We start from the raw sequence: 19,275 nt of genomic DNA on the forward strand, positions 1-19,275 counted from the left end.
TCCGCCCAGCCCGGCCCGAAATTTTTCGGGCTTGGGCATTAAAAAAAGGCCCATGCGTCGGGCCTGGGCAAGAAAAGCGGCCCGATCAAAAAAATCGGGCCGGGCCTGGTCGGGCCATTCTGGCCCATTTCCAGATTCCAAACAAAAAAAAAATCGGGCCTGTCGAGTCAGGCCTATCGGGTCGGGCCGGGCTAGACGGACCTAGAACCAAATTTATAAAATCGGGTCGGGCCTGGACAAAAATTTAAGTCCGACAGTCGGGCCGGGCGGGCCTGGGCATAGCCATCGGGCCTAATTTCTGCTGTAGAGCCCGGCCCGAGCCCGGCCCGGCCCGGGTTTTGATCAGCTCTATTTTCAACCTCAGGTATCCCGAGGAGATTTGTTTTATTGTAGTTTTGCCGATTTTCACACTTTTTCTCCAACCTGTAGAGTTTTGATCATGGAAAAACCAAAACTGAAGATTGAAAAATATAAAATTAATATCTACATACTATTTAAAAATGATAGCTTTGAAAATAGGGAATATTCCCTCTGGATTCTCTGTCATTTTTTATACCAAGAATAACCTCCCATTTATGTACACTATATGTAAAAATGACAGTTCTGAAATCAAGAAATATTCTCTCTTGATTCTGTCTTTCAATTTTTATGCCAAGAACACCCCTCCTATTTATCTTAAGCATACGCACTTACCCAGTTTCTCTCCGTTTACTATCACACACGCTCTTTGCTTCTTTCCAATCAGATCTAACTTCTTTTTATAGAACTCGCAAATAGACTGGACTCCGTCTCTTTCTCTAATTTGACTCCAAAACCGATTGAACTCTCATACTCAACTCCTAAACAGATTGGACTCTATTACTCACTCTTCCCTCAGATATTAATTATCTCCTAATTTTCTTGCCTGCATTAGCAATCACATGTGCTCCCTCTCCTCCTCTCCAATCAAATCGGACCCCTTTCACTCGCAAACACGTTGGAGGACCCTATATCTTTCTCTAGTTCTACTCCCAAATAAATTGAACTCTATCTCACTCTCTCTCTTTCCTTCCTCAAATGTGCATGGCACATGCCTAGTTGCTGGTAGAAGAAAATATAAAATTCAAGAAATGTTATTGCCCACCATGTTAGAGAATTTTATGTTGTATAGGTTTTCTGAAGTTTGGCATCTTTAGGTCAAAACTAATGTTGTAAAAGCTCATAGATAAGTCGTAGTATGAACATATATATGTGTATGTGTGTGTGCCTATATACGTGTGTGCGCGCATATGCGTGTGCGAATGTGTATGTACACACACGTACAATACATGCATATGTGTGTATATGTATATTATTTATTCAACTTCCACTGTCTAGAATAGGAATGAATGATAAAGAAGGATTCCTAAAGATGACACAAGAAGGTTTATCGGGTATGATAATTATTAAACAGAACAATATGGAAAAACTGCAGAATCACTGCAAATGCTCTTGTTTTCCTTCTCAAGTCAGAGCTAATATATGTTTAGAAGCAATTTCCAAAATTTTGGGAAGACAACACTCATGTCATAATTTCAGCTGCAAAGTAGGTCTGATGTTTAATCTGAATCAATTTCAAATGCATAAAGAACATTAAGTAATAGAAATTAAGGTGGTCCAGAAAAATGAATTTTAAAATTGATAAAATATAAGGAGAAAGCTTAAAAAATAGTTATAGTGAAAAAATGAAACACAGAAGAGCAAGTAAGAGATAGCACGCCAATAGGAAGTACCAACTTAGCAAACTGTTTTTTTCCTTTTATTTTTCTTATTCCAGAGATGACATGGTAAAGCCACATCTGCTTCATTGCTGTCATAAAGGAAAAGAAGCATAAAAGTGGCTTGGTATCAGCCTGCATGCCCATTTTGCACCACTTGATGGTACCCAATCCTGGCGACATTCAATACTAACTTATAAGTTAAACTTATCTACCATACTCATGTATGATGAAAAGCATAAAGGCTGGCATCTAGGTGTTCATGCAGCCATCTTTTAAAACATTCAACATTACCCACCCAGGAATTTTTTCGTTCCACATATTTCATACTCCCTGATGTGTGGTTTCATGCCTCTTGAGTATTTTGTAGTTTGTCTCATTCAATTTATAGTACAGCTCTGCTTTATGCCACATAATGAGAAGAATTCAAGCACCATGATGCACTATCAAAGTGGAGGAAATTTTCATAGTGCTTTAATTTCTCCTATAGCATTTTCTTTTTCGTAAGCTCGCAATAGAACAGATAATGGTTTCAAAAACTACGACTATTCCATACCATTCTGGTATGAAATCAGCACTGGTATGGGTGCCAGACCGAAATAGCTCTACCAGTACATACCGGCTTTATTAGTATATACTGGTCTGTACCGGTGCATAACAGCAATACCGTACCAGCCGTACAGGTCAGCGCTGATGTTTTTTCAATTTTTAGGAATATGTCAGTATTGATCCATACAATCATGCACCAATACTGTACCATTCTGATGGAAAATGATATGGGATTTGGTACTGGTATAAGCCTGGAATAGACCAGCTATAGAAGTTACAGGAACCAGCTACAGAAGCTACAGGAATTGCATGTATGAAATTAAAGCAGAAAAAGAAGACTCCAACAAGCACTAGAGGTATCTCCAGGATAAGATCACAATTACAAAAAATAAAGATATTTAAATGGGCCAATTTAGGGACTTGGCAGTATTAACCTTTTTCCTGCGGATGCCAAACACATTTAGACGATACAAGGAACCAGCAAGTATACCACATATACCAGGTACAAGTGACCATTTCCAGGATGACAGAAGAAGCTGCACAAAAAAATGCAAATGAGGTAAGCAGCAGTAATTTTCTGAAATATATAAACAGTTAAGAAACAATAGAGGCCCTGAAAAAGAACTAACCTGAAGGCCCATGAAATATATGAAAGACTTGTCACTGAAGTGTATACCAAATATACGGAACCGTGATGTAACGGGTATATCAAAGTAAAAGGGTATAAAGGAAGCAAATATAAGACCATATGGTCCAGATGCAAGTACACCTAAGTTGGGATCTGCATAGAACAAATAACAAACTGAGAACTATTATCATATTTGAAATAAAGAGGCAGCCTAAACTCAAAAAGTTGTTTAAGCATACAAAGGCAAGAGTAAAGAATCCTATAAAAAGTAACAGCATGAGAGAAATGAAAGTTTATGAATGAGGGAAGCAAGAACATTCCAAACAAGCGCATAGGATTTATTGAAGCCATGGTCTCAAATCCTGGTGGGACATTCCGCAGGATATCAAGACAGAGTATCATCCTGAGTATCCGGATAGGACCATCCCACCACTATCCTAGTATCCCGATCGGCATGTCTTGGGACGTCTCTTGTCCCGAGTGTTAAGATAGGGCAAGACAGATGCACATCCCGTTCTATGGAAAAACCGGGACAGCTCCCTCCCACAGGATTTAAAACCTTAATTAAAACAATAAAAACAAGTTTAAGCACACTATCAAACACCATGGTTAAGTACTTTTATGCTTCTGAAAACTGACTCAAAAAAAAAGGTCAATCAGGTTAAAGAAACCTCGGCTCCATATGGCCTAGTGAAATAGGTTTTACACTATGGCTACAGAGGTTCCTACCAACGGAGCCTTACTCCTCAATCCTTTTATACTAATCCTTCCGTAAACAAAAAGAAGATGTAGACTTGCTGCAACAAAGAAGAAAGAAGATGTAGACTTGCTGCAACAAAGAAGAAAGAAGATGTAGACTTGCTGCAAATGCTCGCTTCTTACACCCTTCAGAGGCTCATGAGCTTCAAAATGTCCAAAAAAATGACTGGATCCATGGCTCCAAATTCTGATCCCTTTAAGGCAATTCATTGAATGTTTATTAAATATGAATATTCCGCTTCATATGGTCTGGCTGAAACCACAATTAGTTACATACTTTCACAAGGAAGACTTCCAATCAAGTAGCCGGTTTTCATTAACCTCATAGATAGCTACTAAGAAAGAGTGTGAAGGTGAATGCAAACACTAAATGTAAGGAGAAAATTGCACCATATATCTTTTGCAATGGTAGTGCAAGGTTAGCAATACTGAGTGTTTTGGTGTGTACTATTCAAAAAGAACTATACTGAGACCTCCTTGGTACTATGGAGGTAGATTTGGATGAAAACTACCCAAACCGAGGGCAAATTAAGTGGTTTGGGAGTGAGTCAAGGTCAATTCGCCCTAAGGTGACCCTGAATAGTTCCCAAGTCATATGGTATGTATGGGTACCACTCAGAAAGGGGTTAAAGGGTGATTATCTCTTGTCTTGACTATTTAAAGGTGGAAACAAGAGGAAGGAAGAGCAGACAAGCCGCTATCTTTAGCCATTTTAGGTACTAGAAATTCAACCTAGCTAGGAGATTTTATTCTTTATACCTTTTTTCATAAATTTTATCAATATTGTAACCAGTAATTCATCACTAATTGGCGAAATTAAGGAGAGTTCATCAAATATTATGAGATTCATGAGCTTGAGTATGAATCCATGATCAAAATTAACAAACGTTGGAGTTCTGGACTGGTCCCCTAAAGCCTACAAAAATAACCAAATTAACTGGTATTTGTTTTGGATGTTTTTGGAATATATTATCAGGCTTATGTACAATGCCACAGGAATAATTTTTTCAAGTTATTATTTTCAAATTTTAATTTTTATGAAACTATTTTAGAAAATAAAATACCTCATTTGCAGAACAAAGGTAGCATGTAGGTGCTAGAGATGCACATATGCTACCAAAATTTAATCCACAATCCATGCAAAATTTAGACATCTTAAAGTTCCACCCAAACCAAGGCCTCAAATTATCATAAATTTCAAAGTAATCATCTATTTTAGTTAATTGAAAAGTACATAAGTTCAAAAATATTACTAAATCACCAAATAATAGAACATAAATTGATACACCAAAAGAAACAAGGTGAACACTCTAAGAAAGTGCATGCAATGAATTACCATTTCAGACCAAGGTGTAAAAATTTTAAATATATATATATATATATATAATGGGCAAGTAGCCATTGCCTAGTACATGGTTGATTGATGATAGTAATGATCATTTGAATTATTTTGGTTTACAAGTGCTGCAATTGTTAAATGACATTGGTTATAGGTACTACATTGTTAAGTGATATTATAAATATAAATCTCTTTGTTTCTCATGTTTTACTTGCTAAGTTTAACACATATCCTTTAAATATATTTTAAATTCCATGTGGTGTAATGTGATATCTATGCATGTTATTTAATTCAGCACATACATTAAACCTTGACAATGGCATTTAACTTAATATCTCTATCCATTTCTCGCAAAAGCATAGAATTTAGGAAAGAGAACATGATAATGAAACCCAAAATCACTTTTTGGAGGTCAGAAAAGGCCATACCAAGGGGGGTTGGGGCATATCTTTGCACACGCATCAATACCCTTTGCTGGTATGGTCCTAGATATAGCACATATTGTACCTATCCTTGATCGATACATACAGATCTTCAGTACTTGGTACTTTGGTTTGATGTACATAGAGGTATAAAAGTGAACAAGACATGGCATTTCCCACTTGGCAAATAAAAATCATGGAGCAGACTTCTTCATTGTTACATTTAAAGTTTAAAGTTTAAATTTCTAATAATAAAAATGCCATTGTGGATTATGATGGATGACATTTTGGTATCCTGAGATTCCCTTCACCAAGCTAAATGCCAAATCATGACATCCATCGACAGCATCGTCATCTCTTTAATTATTTGTTGACCATAAATAACTCCAGTAGATGACTGCTAAAACTTGCGGATAAATTCAAAACAGAAGAAAACAAGAACAAAGACTTCCAAAACTCTTGATTTTAGGAGGCCCCGATCTTTGAGACAATGCATTTGAAAAATAATCAGCTCTCAAAGACTAATCCGTCAACAAACTGTACGTCGAACCCATGATTTTAAATGCCTACAACTAGAAGAGCAAAACAATATTAAATTGGCAATGATCATATAATGGGAACTTTTGTGATAAGAGGGATGGGCACTTTTGTGATAAGACTATAAGTATGAACTTAATATGTTATAAGAAGAAAAAGTGGATTAATATAGTGTTTTCATATGAATAAATTTAAGTTAGAAAATAATTCTATCCAGATTTTATTAAAATTGTCATAATAATATAAGTTATCTCCCTCTTACTCATGCATCTGCTTCTTAATCTTTTCAAGGCTTCTGTTCCCTCACTTCCCTCCATAAATACCTTTTCAACATTATGAAAGTAGCAAGGAGATACAACTTCATATATAGCCATAGTCAATTCAGGACTTGTACTACTTTTTTTGGACTAACTGAAAAAGTTTTGGCAAACAATGCAAATGGCAGAGAGAAATAACTTGTATTCCAAGCATGAATAAATGTATACAATGAGTCACAGGATTCTTCTGTTTTAGCAATATGGTTTTCCTAGAGATTACGTCCTAGCCAAGGATTATCAAAATTTACCTGCATTGCAGAAATTGAATAACTTTTTATACATTTTTCCTTTTCAACATCCAAAAGTAGTATGTATTAGAGATAGAGTTCACATAGAATACTCACTGATGTTAAACAGTGGTGATTTACAGCTATTACTTACACTCATGTGAAGAAGGACCATGAATATTTTGTCATTCTGTTTACATACAACATTTTGGAAGAATGAAACAAGCCAAAATCTTGAAGGTATCTAGTCAAAATGGCATATGTTAAAGATCTTCAATATGTTATTTCCTTCACTATTATTATCTCAATGATTTTTTCACTTTATAACAACTATATTATTCTGTGTTTTCGCACTTTAAGATCATGTTTGTATTTGTAAATCACTCCTTCATCTGCCTCATTCTCCAGTTTCCTTCAATAACATACCATACCGGACTTGCATAAGGACTCTAAAGAGTCATGAAAATATCTTCAATAAGGATGCAAGTGCATAAATTCCTAAATGTCATGCAGGGAAAATTGACAACCATATTAAAGTAGTTTTTTCTTTTGAATTTTATAATATGATATTTCCAGTAAAAGCAAGGAAAAAAAGGCAAATAAATATGACCATGTGTAACAACTAGCAAGTGAAGCCAGCAAATGTAAAGAAAAATGAGATTGAAATAACAATGTAGTTAGGGAGAAGAGAGAAGAAGACAACATGACAAAAGCAGTAAGCTGGCGATCTGACCAGCAACAATTATGACCTGGTACTCAACAAGCTTCATTGGATGAGCATACCTTTAAGAAGCACCAAAGCTAGGACCTCAAACAACAATGACATTATCACAGAGAATAAAATGAAGACCTGCACATTTTGATAATATAGGGTCAGCAACTGGTCTGACTGGGAATCGCTATTAAATCTTGTTGAAGAAAAAATTATTGTAGCCCTCAGCGTCCTAGAACACATATTCTTGCATCATTGCTGTGCTCTCTCAGTTATGTCGATCAATAAAGCAAAGAAAATTCAGAGCTTAATACACTTACTAAACATTTTTACTCAAATACGCGTAAACAAATATACCAATATAAATTATAACTTTTGCAGCAATTGCAACAATCTTATAATATCTATCACTTTTAATCTTGAAATCATTATTGCTTTCTCTCAGTTAAGCAGAACGATAAAGAAAGCAAAAGGTCAGAGAAGAATCTAATTGCTAAACATTTAAATTCGTACATGTTTAAGGCCATACTCCAATATACTTCTAAAATTTTGAAGCAATTATCACCACCAATCTTGCTGTGATTATCGCTACTTACTGAATATTTATTAGAGCCTATCTGTCTCTCAAATATCCTGAAGTAATAGAGCAAATACAGTCCAAACAGTAACTCTGGTGTTGACGAAAAGGCAAACATTGAAGAGATAACCCTCCAGATTTGAAGGTTGTTGATAATGTCCTGCCATAACAAAAGAATAGTTAGTATATATTGTATTCTTGGTGCTCTAGGACTTTGAATAACATTCTATGACAACAGTATAAGATATGAAGAAAACTATTTAGTTATGTTTAACATTAAGAAAAATGGATAGAATTTGTTAACACAAACCCAAGATAGAGTTAATGAGTATGATACAATAGATCCTCACAGTTATGGACTTCATCAACTAGTATACAAAATACAGAATCTTCTATTAATATTAGTTGTTAAAGCATACATGTTATGATCCAACTAATCCAATAAAAGTTATCCTCCATGATCATTAAAAATTTTGTGCCATCCTTCCACACGCTTGATTCATCATTGAACTAATCTCTCGTTCCTATCTAACAGGACTTACACTATTACTAAGAGGAAGACTTGCCTCACAAGACAAATTACATCCATCCAGATAACAAGACCGATAACAATGTTATTTTGTTTAAAACTTGTATAGCAAAGGAATTGCACTAGAGATAGATGACATCTACTTCAAATTTTATACAGGTTGTTGTTCTCACTTAATTTTGATCCTCCAAAATAAATAAGGATAAGATGGTTTATCCATCATTTAATCAACTTAAGCTATGCCAGAACCCGAAAGAGCCACTAATGGAACAACTCTAACTAATGGTTAGATCTGCAGTTGCCCATATGGTGTGACAGTGTTATGGATGAAACAAAAGAAAAATGAACTAGAATAGCTACATATCCTTTCAAACTTCAATTACAAATAAGCCCAAAAGCTAACATAGTCCATCTCTATCCAAGAGGCTCAGAGAATTGAACTGGCTTTACTAAACTAACTCGCAAATTCCTAACAATTAACTTCCATTAAATCTTATATTTATAAGAATAGGAAGAGTATGCTCACTGCAACATGAGACTTTAAATTATGCAAAAATCAGGGATATGTTTGTTTTAGCTAGAAGCAAATAAAATATTAAAGAGTTACTAGGATGTTTCACATTCAGTTTATGTTGTTTATTAACAATAACCAAAATCACATGCAATTAAAATAGTTTGAACTTGACAATTAAACTTTGTAAACAGAACACAGCATGAAACGAGTAAGAACATTAAGAAAGCAACGGTCATATTTGCTCAAGTGAATAAGGAAAGAATTTCAAATGCCAAGGAGACCAAGTACCGATAAGCACTTATGGAAATTTTGCAAATGAGCAATGCACCTCCTAGAAGATTATCTAAAATTTCGACAACCAATAAGCCTGCCCTATTCCCAATCCTACATAATAATGACACCAAAGGATTTGTCACAACCATAGCCCTAGAAGGCATAAAGAAATAGGCAAGTAATCCAGTTGTGCACCTAAAGAGTAGGTACCCATGTGAATGCGTATTGGGCGGAGGGGAGAGGGTGCGGGGTTAAGAGAAAAACATTAAAAGTGCATACCGGGAAACTTTCTATTAGGAAAAGGATCAACACTGTATATTAGGCTTAACAACGCCCCTCACATGCGGCCCTAACCACGCATATCGATGGACCACAATGATTGAAATGGGTCAAGATAACAAAATTACCGGAATGAGTCAATATAATAACAGGTTGATTAAGTATATAAGTAGCATGGAGAGGATTTGAACTCATGACCTCCAGCAAACCTGAGCGGTGATACTATGTTAACTAACCAATTTACTCCAAAAGTTTAGGGAAAGGATAAAAAATGTACATCAGGCTTAACAATAATTAAAGACAAAAAAATCAAAAAAATAAAATAGAAATTTTTCTATATGCACGCTCATATTGAATAAGGTATAACATAACAAGTAAAACATTAAACAGATTATTGAATTGAATTCACAAACTATGGCCTTTCAATTTTGTTGATTTCAAGCTACACTTACATATCGTTCTCCATCCCTTCCTCCTTTTTCCCCTTCATTCTCACATGTATAATTCATAGTGATTGTAATTGGTAGCTTATAACTCAAAAAACATGGATATCACTATCTTCATAGAAAAGAACTGCAGGTGGATCAATTATGTGTGTGTTCTTTTTATTTGAGCCCTTGCATGGCCTCTAGAGCTAAGGGCTGAGCTTAAGCAAACCAAGCATAGATTAAGCTCTGCTCATTTTGTAATGAAGGCCAAGCTTAGGCCGGCTCATTTAATTTTAGATGAACTCAAGTTGTTTATAAGCAGTTCCTATAAGAGATTTTATGAGAAGCTAAGGTCTTTTAAGGCATTCATTTATATACTTTGAGAAAATTAACCTGATTATATCTCAATCTTATCACCTAAACACATTTGTTTTATATGAATTACGTTAGTTTATAATAAATAAAGATAAAAACACTTTTTTATGATTGCACATATGGAAACTATATATATATACATATTCAATTTTATCGAGCTAAGCTTGAGCATGTTAAGCCTAGCTCTAGCTTAGCCAATTTGCTAATTAAGCAAGTTGAACATGAGCTAGCTCGCAAATAGCTCACTTGTTTGATTACCCTACCTAGAGCCTTCTCTTAGGCTTTTCCATTCTCCTTATTCTCTTTAGGCATACAAGAGAGAGAGAGAGAAGTTGAATTACATATGAGACGTGCTTTTAGCTTAGGCGGATTAGACTGAATTTGATGTGTCCATAGAGTATGGAATTACTGATCAAGGTACATTGAGCACCTATCAAATCTAAAAATTCTAGTCTCCAGCTTGGAAAGGCTTAGATTCACCAAGGCCAATCATGGTCCTTATACCTAGCCTTATGAGCGAGGGCCGAACCGGAGGCGAGGGCCGAACATCCGGTTCGGCCCGTACCAAGTCAACCTGGTAGGAAACTAGGTCGGTTCACCTATTGGAGTCGGTTCCAGCCTCGAATTCCACCGGGTTGGTTCACCTATTGGAGTCGGTTTCGGCCCCGAACCGGCCGGAACTGGCCAGAACTGATTTCAAATAAATCAGAACCAGCCAGAAAAGGCTCGATCCTGCCCGAACTGGCCAGAACTGTTCGGAACCGACCGATTTCATTCGAACTCGGTGCAAATCAAACAGTTCGAGTTGACCCGATTATGAACCGGGCCCCTCCACTTTCCTTTGTTTGTTGATTAAAAGATGGTTTTCTTTTGGTACAACGGCAGCTCACACCCTATGGGTGTGGATGCGGCCAACAAAATCCGAAAACAACAAAGCAGAAAAATAACTCGTCATTATGTCACACTCCCTCTAAACAAAACCTCCAGAATGGTGAGCTACATAGGAGGCAACTCAATCAGCTGTACCATTTGATTCTCTGTAGACGTGTGTGGCCTGATGGGCACTACACTCCTGCAATAATCCGCGAATGTCAAGCAGTAGCGGCCTACCCTTGCCTGTACGACCCCGTCCCCGGATCCAATCAATCACTGTGGCTGAGTCGCCCTCGAGGATGAGCCGGTCTGCACCTAGTGTCCGTCAGGCATAGAAGATGCCCTCCTAGGCGGCTCTGAGCTTAGCACACACCACCGAGGAGTCGAAGATCTACTGACCTGACCCTCCGCCGCCACTAGTCTGGAATCATGATCTCTGATGACGAAGCCTACGCCTACGCCTCCGCCTCTTCCGTTGGCGGCCACACTGCCATCGAAGTTCACCTTCAGGAATTCAGAGGGTTGGGGCACCCAGGATACGAACACATATCTAAACGCTGCAAGAGCAGAAGGAGGCCCCAGATGTCCCTGGCCAACCCGGTAGGTGAAATCTCAGTAGTGCTAATGAACTCCTCCGCGTGCAGTAATGCTCTGGCTGCCGCCACCCTCGGGGGCAAGCTGCTACCCTCAAAGACTCGGGTGTTACTTTCCAACCAGAAAGGGTAGGCCAGGCAGGCAGCATGAGTCCCTCTCTCCTCCGACCGAAACCCTGATACTGAGGCCTCCAGAAAGCGCAGAAACTCCTCAGTGGATGCCCAACACCATTTCTAAGCTCTCCAGTTTTTCTCTCCCTCACGGTGAAAATCACACCGATTCAGCACGATTGAATGAAGATCCAAGCCTAAATAAGGTGTACTTTCTCTTTCTTATCTCATTTCCTTAACTTTGGGGGGAAAGCTTAAAAAAATAGCTCGAAATTTATAAAAGAAGAAAAGATCATGCCAAAATTTTCGACTTGGGCTTGATTATATGTTGTAGATCTATGGATAATCTTCACGATGACATAAAAATTTTTAATTTTAAATTTACGTATAATTTTTAAAAATTAAAAATATATTTTTAGATAAAAAAATGAAAAAAATATAAAAAATAGAATTTTAAAAAAAAACTGTAAAATCATAAGCGTATTTAGAGGCATACAAGCTGCTTTCTAATTTGGTGTCTATTTATTCAAGTTTTGATGCAATCATGCGAACAGTGGCCCAGGCCTAAATTTGAAAAAAATTGAAAAATAAGTAACTTCTGGCTGCTCTGCGCAATGTGATTTAAAAGATGAAACCTAATCTAGAAAGTCGCAGCCCTATGTCTATAAGAGGTAAGTTAACTTAAGTGTTATGTGTAAGTTAACTGATACATTCAATTATTAACATATTACAACATGATTCTTTTTCATAGACCAAAATATTTGGAGAGGGCACCGACAGCTTTGGAGTCTCGACAGCTGTCGTAAGTAAGAAAAATATGAATCCAAGTATATTACACATCAGAAGGACATTTACTTGGTGTTAGATGGTTACTAATATAGTACTATTTTATATATAATTTTCTTCAATATTTTTACAACTAAATGGTGCATTTATTTTTGTTTATCCGTGAAAAATCTTAAAGGGCTAACTATCCAGATCCTCTTCCAGACGGTCTTCTCGAATAGCTGTGAGCGCAACTGGTCCACCTTCACCCTCATCCACAGCAAGCAAAAAAAAATCGTTTGACACAAAAGCACCTCAACGATTTTGTATATGTTCACTACAGTCTGAGGTTGGAACTGAAATACATTCAGAAAGAAGTAGAGCTAAAGTTGCGGATCCGATCAATAGTGCTTTCGTTGATAATGAAGATGATCTTATAATCGGATGGCTTGTGGGCTAACAGCAAGAACCAGAGCTTGATAAGTGAGGATTGCCTCCACGACCGGCTAGTTTGGTAGCCAACAAAGCTAAGGTCAATGTAGGGCAATAGGCAAAGAGCAATATTCCATGCATCCTTCTAACTGATCAGCTACAGCCACATGGAGCCGGTTACTACATGACTCCTTGTCCAAGGCATTCTGTTAGAGATATGATCGAAAGATGCTCAGACAAGGCCACTATGCTATCCGGTCAACTCGATCAGGAGGGCAATATACATCCTCCCAACATAGCCATACAGAGAGAGGCACGAAGGATAAGCAGACAGCGAATGGCATGAAGAATAAGAAGGCAGCTTTCCAGCACACCAAAAAAAATAAACAGCACCTGCAGCCCCAATAGAGAGTGTCAAGGAGGAGTCAGTTCAATCAGATTCAGAGACCATGACCAGCAATTCTGGTGGTCATGAATCTACTGGCTAGAAAGAAAGTAGAGGACATGAGACCGCCATTAATGAGACAGCCACAGGGAAGTCTTAAATTCACCGGTGAGTTTCAATTTACTCGTGCTACATAGCATAGGGACCACGATGCACGATCTGGTAGAGCTCGTGACGATCTGATTGCATATAGGAGACAGGCTCCTCGAGATTATTCATGACACGATGCAGCTGCAAATGACCTCGCACATAGAATGGAATTCATAGATGTATCAGGTTTCGAGTCGTATAATGAATTCTATTATCCGTAGCCACAAACAGCCTATGACCCATACGGATACGGATATAGATATGGTGTGTCTAAGGCATCTTTCGGTGGCTATTATCCTACGCATCCCGGAGCATCTTACGGATCGAATTTTGCTGCCGGCTTATTCGGATTGGTCCTTTCACAGTTGTTTTATCAGTCAGTTTATCAGCCAAAGAACACCTCTCAGAGCCAGAGCTTTAGCAAGAGATCTGAGAATGCTTATAACTCGGAGTGAATTCTTTATGGGATGAACATACAAGACTACAACGCTGCTTGATCTGGATATCTACAAGAAGCATTGCCATTCGACGAGATTTTAGATATCAGTAGATATGTTATACTTTAAATATATGTAATTGATTGTATTGTTTTATATTTTTCACCTCACTACTTGATTTAAGGATATTTCATATTGCTTCTTGTAGCATGCAACATCTCACTAATCATTTTATAATTCGGATCATTTTAAAACAATAAAATGCATCATTTAGGTTAAACCCAGATCATAAAAACATAAAAAAACATCAAAAAAATAAATTAGACTTAAAATTATTTAAAAAAATCAAAAAAATTGATTACTAATTAAATCAACTTAAAAAACTCCAAAAAAAATTGGGTGTGCCGGTTTCGATACCCAAGCGTTCCGGTACCAGTTCGGCGGACCTTACTTATTAGCCTACCACCTACATAAGGCATAACAATTTAAATGGAATTTTTTATATATTATATTTTGTTTATAATGAAATAATGTCATGATTATGATTCAAGAATTTTTCGTTCACTATAGTGTGCAAACCCGACCCCTTAAAATATAAAAATTGTTGCTCCACCCCTGCTTCCACCCTTCTCAACAACCATTGTCCAGCAACATAATATTGGAATTACTGTCTCCAAATACAAATAAATTTCATTCTCTTCTATAACCTTCTCTTGGAAGCCAACCACTATTCAAGAAAGATGTTTAATACCAACAACTTAAGGCAACTAAGAAACTAAAGAGATGATGCCTCAAAATGGAACCAAACTAAGAACCTGAGCTCGCATAACAAAAAGTTAGATAAACTCAAAATACCACATAACTCTGTATTGAGGAGGACAAAAGGATAAGTATTTAATTGAAATTAAATAGGTACCACCTTTCTGGCTCACTAATTTGCAGTGGTTCATGTGGGGGAGGTGGGGGGGAAGAGAGAAGGGGAAGGAGGGATAAAGGCAGTGTTGTGATGTCAACCTCATGGCCACGGCTTCCTCATTTTCTCAACTGTTGCTGGCCTCATGACTTGAGTTTCCTTAATTGATATGAGAAGAAAGAGAGCGGGATATGCTGAGGAATGGAATACCAAGCTTAAGGAAAAAGTGATGCAGCTCAAAATAATTACCAAATTAGATCTCAAATTAACATGATGCCCCATGAATGGCCCACCTTCTATGAAAGGTACAAATCTCCCTCTATTCCCCCAACTTGGGAACATGTTTGCAACTTCATTGTCTTATGCAGCAATACTTAATGAGTGAAACAAGACAGCCGGAAGGGGGGCACATATTGGGATGATGATCTTACATGCTGGAAAGATGGGAGACATATCTCTCTTCACCTAGATTTTCCAAGAGGTTCTTCACATAGTTAGGATATGGCTATGAGAAGAGAAGTTGACAAGAGAAAAGGATAGTTGTAGCCATTATCAAGCAAATAGATAAAGAAGGGACTTGAATTTTAAAGTGAAATAGGAAAAGGTTTTCCCATTGGCAAAAATAAAGTTTAAAGATAAAAGCAAAGTTTTGCTCCATATGAAGAACTTTGGCATTTAATGATTAATTAAACATGCAAAATTCATCAAATGGCACTTAGATTCTGTGTAATATGGATATGGTTAGCAACCCATGCCCAAACATAACTATATTAAAAGGAGAAACTTAAGCTCATTGATTTATCAATTTTTCTATTAAAAGTTATTTTAGTTTCTAAGTAAAATTTTATTCAAAGAAGATAATGCTGCATGAGTGTAAATGTTTGTAAAAAAAGATACCCAGTTGCTTATCGCTTTTCAAACTGTAGTTTATTGGACACATTTGGATTGCTAGCAAACTCTGCCTTGTTGAACACATTTGGATTGTCAGCAAATCACAAATCTCTTGTTTATAGCACTTTGTTTAAAAGTTCATTATATTTATACGAGCCAGCAAGGATTTGTCAACATATCACAAATCTCTTTTTTATAGTAGTTCGTTTAAAAGTTCATTATATGTGTATGAGTCTAAATATTAGTTTATTTAAAACCTCGAGCACAATCAGTCACCACACTCTAAATGGTAAATTATTTTGGTTTGCTTTTGGGTCTTGTAATTGAACCCAGTTAAAAAGGTAGTGTAACTAATTAAATAACCATTTTTTTAAAGAAAAAATTTTTATGGACATTAGTGTAAATATTAGGAGAAAGAGCCTAGTTGTTCATTTCTTCTCTACCTCAAACTCACTCAACTTCTTAATAAATCACAAAGTTTTCTGTTCCTAAAAAATGCATGTAAATTTGGGCATATAATAGTTTGCTTGAAAGCTCAAGTAGTACCAAATTCTGAATTTCATTTTGCTCATTGGCTTGTGATTAAACAAAGGACAACACAATCATTTGTCAATTATGCTGTCCAAACTCTAGAGAAGGTGCCCAAGAGCCAAGCCGCATTAAGGTAAGAATCTAGGTGGACTAAATTACTTCCTGTAATATTGCTCTACATTTTCAAGTTATTTTATGAGCATATTTTACCTCTCAAACACAATAATAAGAATATACATACAGGCATTGGAAAAGTTGAAATTTCTTAATCTTTCATATATAACACTTCTTATCATGCCTTCTCTGAGTAGGTGCATGGTAAAAGATGACACTCACTTCAATTGTTATTGATGAGTTACAACAAGAAGAGTCTTCTATGTGTTAAAGTTCAGTAGATGCTAGCATTAGGCATGCGCATAGCACATGAGAAATAGATGGATCATTGTGATCTCCCACCCTACACTGGAGCCCATGCTCGTGTGGCCAGAGCAACAAAAAGGCACAAAGCAGAAACCCTCTCCACCTCCTCACGACCAATGGATAAAAAATAAAAAGGCATGGTCACACGATGAACGGGTGGTTTTGGAAAATAGAAGAAAATTAATTCAAGCATTCCGGGGTGGATTGGTAACTCCAACTGTTCACATTACAATAGCAGAGACAGATAGTGCCTACATATACTTGTAATTTATAAGATTGCATTGTACGGATGCATAGATATCCTGAATACATACAAGAAAACAAAAAGGAAGCTCACAAGAATTAAGTTCCAAAGAAATTTATAGCAACCTAACCATAGACTCGTTCATTCAACCATCCAATTCAATGTGATTAAATAAACACTCATACAAATTCTGATAGCGTAACAAACAAAGGAATCCAGTGTCAAAACATCAATGCATGGATGCACTAAAGAAAGTACAACCTCTGCATGCTATTTATCCTACCAAGCTGCAATATTTGGAGAAACCAATGGATGCATCAACCTAAAAACTGCAACTTTAAGCTCTCATCATCTATTCATCAAAAATCCATGCGAATTGAGAGTATTTAGAAGCAAATCGACCAAATATCCACCAAAAGCAGCCAAAATTCGCCAAAAAAAAAACAAAAACCAAAGTTTCGCTTAAGGAAAAGCGATAAAATGGGCACCTGATGCGGTAGTCCGAGCCGAGGAGAACGGCCCTTGACTCCAAAGACGATTGTAAAGAGAGCGGTCGCGAAGACGAAGATTCTCGTGACTGGAGCATTATCTGGAAGCAAATCCGGAGAAAAGAGGATCTTCCATCAACAAAATCCGAGAAAAGAATCGCCAAAGGGGAAAAAACCAAAAGATTTCAAATAATTTGATTCTAGTTTTATAAGGCAGAGATGCTTACGGAATCCAGATGGTCCGCCGTTCATCTTGTGAAGGCGGAAGAAGCGAAAAAGATGGATCTTTTTTTTTTTTTTCACCCTACAGCTTCGAGGGACGAAGGGAGAGACGAAGGGAGAGACGAAGAGTTAGAAGACCGAAACAGGAGAGAGGCTGTGTTCCTCCTTCTGCCCTTTATTTCGAAGAGTAAACGGGTCAATGGAAGCTCTATTTAAGTGCCGGCTCTTTTCGGTGCATAATCGAATTTTCCTCAATCTCAAGCCACCTTTAACCATCAAAAATGGAGTTTTGAGCTGTTGTCTCCATTCAATCTTAACCGTTTGTCTGGAGATGCCTAATTGTTATTGGGCACGGATCCTCAGCGATGCAGAATTTGCACAAGTGTGCATTTCCCGATTGAATCCATATATCTTGTCTCAAGTCCAATGGCTCTCATAAAATCGATCATCTTGCCAACCACGTCCTTATGCCCCATCACCGCACCTTTTCCCCCTTCGAGTCACAGCGCTCTTATCATTAAAAACAAAAAAAATGAGCCCCGATCCATCCTTTTCTTTTCTTCCTTTTTTTTTTTTTTTTTTTTTTTTTTTTGTAATAAACAACTATTCATTCATATAAGTCTAACATGAGTACAAACAGCCACATCAAGAAAAAGAAAAGACTACAAAGCAATAGGAGCATCTGAAGCAGACGTCCCCAAAAAGTCTCCGGCATGCCGAGCCACGAAAGAGGCAACCCAGTCTGCGGCCCTGTTCGCCTCCCTAAACACGTGAACTGTCTGAAAGCCGCTCATCAGCTGAGCCATCCTGCGAGTCTCTTGTATAAGGAGGTGACCATCACCATAGTCTGGTGTTTCGGCTTGCACTTTCTTCGGCCTCGATCACAATTATAGTGTATTGGCTCTCTTGAGTCTGCATCACATTCATTCAACCTATAATCAGGATACAGTGTAAACAATGCTCTCCATATCTCATCAGTCAATGGCTAGGAGGGTGATAGGATCTATCTGACACCACATCCATCAGTCTAATTTTGAACTTGGATGTCATTCAACTTGGCCGATTTGAAGATCATGGAGTATCTGATAGAAGCAAGATTCGAATTTGAGTAGCAGGTGGAAACCATGGAGGATCTAATGAAGGTAAGACCCATCGCCATGCTTGCTTCTCAGCCTATGAGTATGGTGGATATTGTTGAACAAGTTGCTCCCCATATATAGATTGGTGTGCATGGATGCCCGTGGGTAGCCTGCTTCCAATGACATGGTTATGTGTTGGCATGATTCCATCAAAATTTCCCTCATAGCCATCTGCAAACTAAGATGGCTCGAATATCGACCTAATGTTGACTGAAGCATCATTGATTATTTGTTGGGATGTGCCAAAGAAAGAGTGGTGACAAGTTGAAAGGCAGGGGTAAATAGATGCACGAGCATGCCATGGGCATTAGATTAACTAGAAAGAGGGTGATTGACAGGGGGATATAAGAGTAGTGTAGGTCTAGGTGTGTTGACTTTCAAGGACTTTTGCTACCTTCACACTAATATTTGAAGGAGATGCGTTGCATAGGGATAGGGATATACCTAAGATATGGTAATAGAAATCTAAGTAAAGTTAAT

General features: G+C 37.4%; 1 protein-coding gene across 2 annotated transcripts in view; it reads right to left on the bottom strand.

The window, feature by feature from the left end:
- LOC103713282 (rhomboid-like protein 20) overlaps nt 1–18,075 on the bottom strand; it is a 35,029-nt gene extending 16,954 nt beyond the window's left edge. Inside the window, exons 1-6 of one of the 2 annotated variants that reach the window (XM_088715270.2) lie at nt 17,662–18,075; nt 17,435–17,535; nt 7,823–7,963; nt 7,298–7,364; nt 2,915–3,066; nt 2,720–2,821 (exon numbers count right to left, since the gene is read on the bottom strand). In XM_088715270.2, coding sequence (XP_088571396.1) covers nt 2,720–2,821; nt 2,915–3,066; nt 7,298–7,364; nt 7,823–7,963; nt 17,435–17,535; nt 17,662–17,686 — 588 coding nt within the window. In that variant the 5' untranslated portion in view covers nt 17,687–18,075. The remainder of the gene's footprint in view (nt 1–2,719; nt 2,822–2,914; nt 3,067–7,297; nt 7,365–7,822; nt 7,964–17,434; nt 17,536–17,661) is intronic. The other variant, XM_039119360.3, reaches the window with a different exon arrangement.
- Between the last annotated feature and the right edge of the window lie 1,200 nt (nt 18,076–19,275).

The sequence above is a fragment of the Phoenix dactylifera genome, chromosome 2, assembly GCF_051530095.1.
Source record: "Phoenix dactylifera cultivar Ajwa chromosome 2, Ajwa_hap1_PhDact_Kaust_v1.1, whole genome shotgun sequence".
NCBI lineage: Eukaryota > Viridiplantae > Streptophyta > Magnoliopsida > Arecales > Arecaceae > Phoenix > Phoenix dactylifera.